The sequence below is a fragment of the Nicotiana tabacum genome, chromosome 21, assembly GCF_000715075.1.
Source record: "Nicotiana tabacum cultivar K326 chromosome 21, ASM71507v2, whole genome shotgun sequence".
NCBI classification, from domain to species: Eukaryota; Viridiplantae; Streptophyta; class Magnoliopsida; order Solanales; family Solanaceae; genus Nicotiana; species Nicotiana tabacum.
This window is the reverse complement of record NC_134100.1, coordinates 62,509,105-62,518,344: the sequence shown is the minus strand read 5'-3', so window position 1 is coordinate 62,518,344 and position 9,240 is coordinate 62,509,105. Positions and strand designations below refer to the sequence as shown.

Below are 9,240 nucleotides of genomic sequence, written 5' to 3'. Positions count from 1 at the left end.
TCCCTTTTTGGATTATGAATGAGTCGGGTAGGAAAGGTTTAATAGGCTTGCTCGACCGGGTTCACTCGGTTGAGCGCCAGTCGCGGTCCCCCTGGTTGGGTCATGACAAAAAGGTGGGGGTATCTACTTCGCATATCGGACTCGGACTCCCATGTAGCTGCCTCGATCGGTTAACCCCTCCATTGCACTTGCACTGAAGGAAAACTCCTAGATCTCAACTTTCGAACCTGCTGGGCTAGAATATCCACCAGCTCCTCTTCATAGGCCAAATTCTCATCAAGTTGATCTATGCTGAAGTTAAAAACATGCGAGATGTACTTATAGTACTTCCAAAGCATGAAAATATAAAATACCGGATGTACCCCTTCTAGTCTAGGAGGAAAAGCAAGCATGTAAACAACCTCCTCAACTCTCTCCAAGATCTCAAACGACCCAATACACCTCAGGCTCAACTTGCCCTTCTTTCGAACCGCATCACGCCCTTCATAGGCGACACTCGAATGAGAACCTTTTCACCCACCATCTATGCCACATCTCAAACTTTCGGGTATGCATAAAACTTTTATCTGGACTAGGTTGTACGAAGTTGCTCCTGAATCACGGACCAAATCTGTGCCCAACAACCTGGACATCTCCGGGCACAAACCAACCAATCGACGAACGACATCGCCTCCTATATAATACCATATACGGCGCCATCTGAATACTCGACTGGTAACTGTTGTTGTAGACAAAATCCGCTAGATGAAAAACTAATCCTATAAACCTCTGAAATCCATGACACAAGCACATAACATGTCCTCCAAGATCTGAATAATGCGCTCGGACTGTTCGTCAGTCTGAGGATGAAACGTTGTGCTCAGCTCAACCCACGTGCCCAACTCACGTTGCACGGCTCTTCAAAAATGCGATGTGAATTGCGTGCCTCAGTCATAAATGATTGAAATTGGAATGACGTGCAGGCGGATAATCTACCGGATGTAAACCTGAGGTAACCGCTCTGAAGAATAGGAAGTCGCCACCGGAATGAAGTGTGCGAACTTAGTCAACCGCTTCATAATAACCCAGACTGCGTCATATTTCTTCAAGGTCCGTGGTAAGCCTACCACGAAATCCATAGTGATGCGCTCCCACTTCCACTCCGGTACCTCCAATCTCTGAGTCAATTTACTCAGTTTTTTATGTTCATACTTTACATATTGACAATCCAAACACCGAGATACATAAGTAATGTTTGTCTTTCTTCATTCTTCGCCACCAATAGGGTTGTTTCAAGTCACAGTATATCTTCGTGACACCTGGGAAAATATATTAGCGCAAACTGTGAACCTCGTCAAGTATCAACTCTCTCAACCCATCAACGTTTGGAACATAAATTCGGCCCTGAAGCCGCATAACACCATCATCACCAATCACAACCTCCTTAATACCACCCTGCTGCACCATGTCTTTCAACACCAACAAGTGAGAATCATCAAACTGGTGAGCCTTGGTATGATCCAACAATGATGACTGTGCTACAATAGATGCAAGAACTCGAATGGGCTCCGAAACACCAATCTCACAAACCGATTGGCCAAAGGGTGAACATCCATGGCTAGTGGCCTCTCAGCTATTGGTAAATATGCCAAACTACCCATGCTCTCAGCCTTCCTACTCAATGCATCGATCACTATATTGGCCTTCCCTAGATGATATAATATGATAATTTCATAGTCTTTCAGCAACTCTAACCATATCCGTTGTTGCAAATTGAGGTCTTTCTGCTTGAACAGGTGCTGGAGACTCTAATCAGACCTCACAATGAACGTCGTATAGATAGTGCCTCCAAATCTTCTGCACGTGAACAATGTCTGCCAACTCTCAATCAATGATAGTAAAATGCAAATAAGGCACGACAACACTCTTCATGCTTCTCACTCTTCCTCACCATACAACAACAATAATCCAAGGGACCAATACAAGGTTAGTGTTATGATAAAGAAACTAAACTTTCAATATCCTAACAAATCAAAATAAACAATAAATATGATGACGAACAATCAAAGAAATAATAATCTAAGGCATGGAAATCATAGTCAATGGAAAAACATAGTACAATATAACAATTTCTGCCCGCATGCTTTAACCACTGACGACACATATATACCCGTAACCTTACATATACGACGTCCCCATACATAATTTACTTAGCAAATAGACCAATCAATGCTCTCCAAACCAATCAAATGTAGCCAAAAATAGTTCAAATAATGCATAATAAGCTTTAGAAATTACCCACAAATGAAAAAGATTCAATATTTAATGAATTTGAAAAAAGACAACAAAAGTCAACCTCGGGCTCGCTTGGTCAAAACTCGAGATTCGGACCAAAGCCTGATTACCCATTCATCCCTGAGATCGGTTATATAAATTGTTTCGAAATCCTACCTCAATTTGAGATCTAAATCTCAATTTTACAAAAATACTAATTTCTACCCAAAACCCCAAATTTTCTACCATGAAATTCATAGATTAATGGGTAAAATCAATGGGTGATTATGGAAATACATCAAAACTAGTTAAAAATTACTAACGAATGAAGTTAGGATGAAAATATCCTCAAAATCCCCTCTAGGCCAAGCTCTAGCTTTCAAAAATGGCGTTTTGTAAAATAACCCCGACTTTCAACTTTTAAAATAGCTGGGCGTCAGGCGTTCATCGCGTTCGCGAAGAACATTGGCCAAGTGGACATTGTGTTCGCGAAGACCTTCACGCGTTCTCAAAGGCATCCCCTGCCTAGATTCCGCCTTCGCGACATGTGTGTCGCATTCCCATAGAAGGATTCCCCGTGCTTGCCCCCAACCGACCAAAGCTACGCGTTCGCGAGAGTCCATTCGCGTTCGCAAAGGGAAATCCCCCCCAAGCCATCGCGTTCGCGATCCGCCTCTTGCGTTCGCGTAGTGTATCAGCCCCAGCCCCAATTTTTTCCCTTCGCGATCACGAGAGAACCTTCGCAATCACGAAGCACAAGACACTAGAAGCAAAAGCCAACTGTGCCTACAAGTCCAAGAATGGTATGAAGCCTATCCAAAACTCACTTGAGTCCCTCGGGCTCCAAACTGAACATGCACACAAGTATAAAATCATCATAGGACCTCGCTTGCTCGATCAAAAACACAAAATAATATCCGAAACCACGAATCAGATATCAAAACACATGAAATTCAAAAGGAAACTCAAGAGTTGCTAGAAACACAATCAAGCATCCGATTCTTATCAAACCAACTCGGAATCATACCAAATTTCGTAGACAAGTTTCCAGCAGCCAAACAGACCTATTCCAAGTCCCAAAACAAATATTCGAACTCGATAACTATAAAGTCAACCTGCTGTCAAACCTAAGGAATTTCTAAATATTCAAATTGCCAACTTTCGGCAAAACAAATCAAATCAACCTAAGAACCTCCGAATTTAATTTCGGGCATATGCGCAAGTCCAAAATCACAATACGAACCTACCGAAATTGTCAAAATACCAATTCGGGGTCGTTTATCCAAAATATTGACCGCGGTCAACTCTAACATCACTTTTAGTCAAAATTATTATTTTTCTTCAAAATTCCACATAAAAGCATTTCGAAAAGCGACATGGACCACGCACACAAATCAAAAAATATTGAATGAAGCTATGGGAGGTCTAAGATCATGAAAATTAAGACTAGTACTCAAAACGAACTATCGAGTCGTTACAAATATGCGTCGCATTCGCGACACTACCCTTGCGAACGGGGTGAACTCAGGCACCACAACTACGCGAACGCGCCCAAGACCTTATGAACACGAAGACAGAAGTTCCCAGTTCCCGCTGAACCGCGATCGCAAACTATAACCTGCGAATGCAATGAAGAAACCTCTCAACCCGAACGCGTTTCTCCTCTCGTGAACACGATGAATAAACAACCAGCAGCTCCCAAAACTCTACGCGATCGCGTCCTTACCTTCACGATCACTTAGAGGGCCAGAAACACCAGAATCACAGAAAACCATTTATGCCAAATAGTGACGAAATGGTCCGGAACTACCCCGAAACTCACTCGGGCCCCTCGGGATCTCGTCCGAACATACCAACAAGTCTCAAAGCATAACGTGGACCTACTCAAGGACTCGAATCACACATAACAACATCAAAACGATGAATCGCACCCCAATTCAAGGTTAATAAACTATTTCAAATTTCTAAATTTCAAACTTATGCCGAACATGCCTAAACAACTCAGAATCACTCAAAATTTTGCACACAAGTTCCAAATGACACAACGAACATATTCTAACTTGCGGAACAAGAATTCAAACCCAATAACATCTAAGTCAACTCCCGGTCCAACCTATGAACTTTCCAAACCTTCAAATTGTCAACTTTCGCCAAATAGAGCCGAAACCTTTTAGAAACACCCAAAAGCAAATACAAGCATACGCCAAGTCCAAAATCACCATTTAGACCCACTAAAACTATCAAAATTCCGATCCAAGGTCAAATATACAAATGTCAAACTTGATCAACTCTTCCAATTTAAAGCTTCCGAACTGAGAATCATTCTTCCAAATCGATCCCGAACCACTCGAGAACTAAAACCGACGATACACACAAGTCATAATACCACATGTGAAGCTACTCAAGACTCCGAACAGTCAAACGAAATAAAAATACTCAAAACGATCGATCTTATCGTTGCAGGAGTGGGGTAGCTTGAAAGGTTCAGGAAAGATGATGAGTTCTAATAATCATCGGTCCAATCCAACAGAGAAGAGGGAAGAAAGAACGACAACCCAGGCCAATAGCAATTTTTCCGTGTTATTCTATTTTTCCGAAATTCTACATTCTTTGACAAATATTGAGCACTTTTCTTGGGTCAAAAACTAGAACAAAGAGAATCTTTAACTTAAGTAGCACTATATTTAAACAGATTAATAAAGCTAATTTGAAATTAAAAAAATTACTGATAAGAATAGAGGGAAGCTAGCTGATGTTTCAATTAAGTGCTCCCTCTCTTTTAATTTATATGACAGTGTTCAAATTTCTAGAGTTTTTGATCGAGATTTTTTATGTCTTTTAAATATTTTGATTTGTTAATTATTGTGACTTATAGTATATTTTACGTAATTTTTAAATATTTAAATTTTATTTGAAAAGAATTTAAAGACGATATTCGAATTCACGATCAAAATTAAAAGTTTGGCGCTTGAAATCCAAACTATGATATATAAATAGGAGTACAATTTTATCAAAAAAATCAAAAGGGATAAACTAACAACGAAAGCTGTAAAGGAGGTATAGTATTGTTAATGTTACTCACCGTAGCGATACTATAATTCAAAATCATTAAACCATTTACACTTAATTTTGATATGAGTTTTGTTCTCTTTTCAAACAACTACTTTAATATGCATTTCTATCACTAATAATATATGGCGTATCATACAAGTAAAAATTAATATTTTAAAATTCATGTCTAGTGAAATATCATCAAATAAAATGAAACAAAGGAAGTGACAAATCATATTCACAATACATCCGCAGCTATTACGACTCAACTTTAGTCAGAAAAATCCTTCGTCTGAAAGTGTTGCAAATTGTTTTCTTCTTGAAGCACTTGAAAGTTATTGCCGTGCAGTTCTACACAATAAACACACTGCATGGCCACATAATACTTCAAGATCAGTCAAAGTTGGTCACAAGTATAAATGTATAATCTTACATACTATCTTAATTAATGACCTACTTATGATGGTCAATCCTTAGTAGCCCACATTCGACCATTTGATTTTTATATACTTCAAATGTTACGTACTAAGTGAGCATTAACATCACCTGAATGGCCAAAATAAGCGAAAATCCCCTGCATCATAACGTATTATTTTATGATGAAGATTGATTTGAATTCTCCAGAATCCGATCCTAGAAGTACTCAAAGTCAATATATGAAGAATCAGTAGAAGTGCTTTTGTTTTTATCATGTCTTTCAGTTTCTGGCATCTTCTTATCTGAATAATGAGCTGATGCTTCTTTACTTGCATATTGGGTGAAGTCCACAGGTTCTGGTATAGAGGGAGGAACAGCACATCTGACCAAAGCCCAATTAACACCTTCAAAAAAAGGGTGCTGTTTAATTTCAGTAGCACCTCTTTTATATGCAATTCTCTTGTGTGGTTCCTTGACGAGTAGTCCCCTTATAAGATCTCGCGCAATAGCACTCACTTGCGGAGTTTCTGGGAATCTCAAAGGCTGGCCTACTACATTGAACAGTGTGGCGCGATTGCCAGAACCTTTAAAAGGGGTTGTCCCGTGCAAAAGTTCATATAAGAATATACCAAAAGTCCACCAATCCACTGCACTACCATGACCTTCTCCGCGAATTATCTCAGGGGCCAAGTACTCATGAGTGCCAACGAAGGACATGGATCGCACATTAGTAGGCTCTGCCATAAGCTCAGGAAGTGATCCTCCCACAAATAGCCCGAAATCTGATTTAGACTTTCGATTCTTTTTGGTAGGCAGAATGTTACGAGGGAAAAAATTTGAGGGCTGCATACAACCTTGGACTGCATTGTCATTATCTAAAATGCTACCTCCACTGCTTACATTGCCACCTCCATGTACAGATGAAGACTTGACAAGCGTTGGATTGACAGAGCAACGGAGAGATAGGTCGAAATCAGAAAGCATAATATGACCCTCATCTCTCACTAGTACATTTTCTGGCTTAAGATCCCTGTATACAATTCCTAGCATATGCAGATATTCAAGCGCCAACAACACCTCTGATGCATAAAATCTGCAATGATTCAGGCCATTCGAGAGAGTACCAAAACGAACAGCTAATTAATTTAGAAGTACATGCTCTGTATGGAAAAGAATTCAACAATCTGAAAGGTAAATGGAGCATATATCTAATATCTGAAAGGTAACACACTTAGCAATACGTATCAAGTGTTCGTTAAATGTAAGAACAGATAGTAGATATAGGTACTAACCTAGCAGCCTCCTCAGTAAAATGCTTATTGGGCTGTTTTTGACGGAGGGTATGAAGGTTGCCTCCACTGCAGAATTCCATGACTAAGCAATAGAATTTGTCAGTCTCAAAGTGAGAATATAAAGTTGGCAAGAATGGGTGGTCAAGAAGACCAAGAATCTCCCTCTCCGTTTCAGCTCGCAGCAATTTATTTCTACTTGCAAGTGATCCTTTATCCATCACTTTCATGGCAAAGTAAGTGCTGGTTCCCCTGAGTTCAACAAGGTACACACTTCCAATATCCCCATATCCAAGTCGCTTCAACAACCGAAAATTGCTAAGACCAAGAGGAGATCCTCCTCTTCCAGTAGCCGAATTAATCGCATCCCATCTAACGTCACCACCAGTGTGTGGCTTTATGGGTGTAGTACTACTGGAACTAGTCTCTGTGCTGTCACTACATTTGCTGGCTTGACATGTATCTTCTAATGGCATATTGCTCATCTGAATGACCAAAAATAATTAAACAAGTTGGGGTTGGATTCTCACATAGCAACAGAATTGTTCAAAATTTGGTATTTGCTAGTTTATTTTCGTTCATATCTAATTACGATTTACAGTCAAAATCATACCGAAATAGGATTTTTTTTATAGTTTCTAGTCAAAGTAGGTTTTGCTAATTATAATATGGGTCCTACTACCTATTTGTAATGTGTAGAATATTTTCAATAAATCGTTTTCGTTCAAATAGGTTTGGTGGGTCGTCAAACTAAGACATGGAATTGGGCACATGCCGAAATATAAATGTCAGGTGAAAATGGGGAATAGGATAGAGAAAAAAACTGACCTGCGGTAACTCTATAGGTTTGGGTTTCGAAGACATGATTTCGAAATTTCAACCAAACAACCTGAAAATTGAAAAAAGCAGATTCAGTAAAATGTCATGCAGCCAAATTCCATTCATGCACCGGACAAATTGATATTCAAAAGTTACGTGCAAATATAAAAACAGAATTCATTCCTTTTGTTGCAGTGAGAGATTTCTTTTTTATTGAGATAAAAGATCTGTAACATAAAAGATTGCCTTATAATCTTCTATATATATGTGTCCTTGTGGAAACTCTATCAACGGTATTCTAAAAATTTAACAAAGTTTGACTTAATAAGGTGCTTGTTGCATAAAAAAGATCGATAAGTGAACATCATTAAATAAGAAAAGAACTCAATAAATTTGTGAAAAATTGTTACTGGATATAACAAATCGTGATTAACCAAAATTGTGATTTTTCCTACAAATTGAACCAATGCAAAACAAAATCAAACGAGAAGGGAACAGGATATAGAACAATACAAAAGAAAGAAGGTCGAACCAGAATGTTGGAAGATAATGTCCTTATACAAATTAAAGAACCAGTGTGCACAGATTTCCCTTCAAATGGTTAAGGTCATTAAAATAAAATCTCTAATGCATTCATATCTGATAATAGAAATATCCAAGAAAGAGCATTTCCAACTAACACGCCGCAGGTGGTTCAGGGCGGTGACTTCCAACAGCATCTACAATGATCTCTCTCGTAGGAGGCCTGTTGTTTCTATTTTCCCTAACGGAAATTGTTATTACATGTAATAACATTTTCCTTTTCTGATTTTTATTTGTATTAATAATTCTTCAAAAAGGCATCTGGACGTCAGAAAGACAACGAAAATTCATTTCTATTTATGTAATGGAATTGGATGTACAGAGAAAATAAAAACAGAAAAGAAGGACAACCACTACAATGTGGTAAGAGGAAAAACGGAGAGAGGGAAGCGGTAGGAAGCCAAAGAATCGCCGTCTATATCTCAGATTATGGTCGGAAGATTCGGAATGCGATTGGGCTGCATCTCCTTGCTAACCTCTTTTTATTATTGTTGCGCACGTCTCATTCATCATATTTTAGCAGCATTTTGCCTACTCCTGACTTGGCTTGGTCGTCATCCGAATCGAGCCAAATCGAGTTTATACTGTATTAAGTTGAGTCGAGTCAACTTGAGATCAAGTTCAATCGACAATAACAACCCAGTGTAATCCCACAAGTGAGGTATGGGGAGGGTAGGTCTTACCCCTGCCCTGAAAGGGCAAAGAGACTGTTTCCGATAGACCTTCGGCTTGAGATCAAGTTCAATCGAAATAAAAATATTGAGATGAGTCGAGCCGAGCCTTGCTACAGTGTTATCTAGGACCAACCCATTCGTTTTCTTTTTATTTA

The 9,240-nt window shown here is 39.2% G+C and overlaps 1 protein-coding gene across 2 annotated transcripts; it reads right to left on the bottom strand.

Annotated features, from left to right (window-relative positions):
* Positions 1-5,422: 5,422 nt before the first annotated feature.
* On the bottom strand, positions 5,423-8,815 carry LOC107771224 (serine/threonine-protein kinase AGC1-7-like). Of its 2 annotated transcripts, XR_001644778.2 has the most exons (5): positions 8,362-8,815; positions 7,839-7,899; positions 7,014-7,495; positions 5,851-6,814; positions 5,423-5,671 (listed from the first exon to the last, which is right to left on the bottom strand). XR_001644778.2 is itself a non-coding variant. In XM_016590569.2 (4 exons), exons 2-4 carry the CDS (start codon positions 7,872-7,874, stop codon positions 5,938-5,940), a joined length of 1,395 nt encoding a protein of 464 aa, XP_016446055.1. In that variant the 5' UTR covers positions 7,875-7,899; positions 8,362-8,815; the 3' UTR covers positions 5,423-5,937. The 2 variants fall into 2 exon arrangements, 1 of the variants encoding a protein (XP_016446055.1); XM_016590569.2 differs by having other exon boundaries at positions 5,423-6,814.
* Between the last annotated feature and the right edge of the window lie 425 nt (positions 8,816-9,240).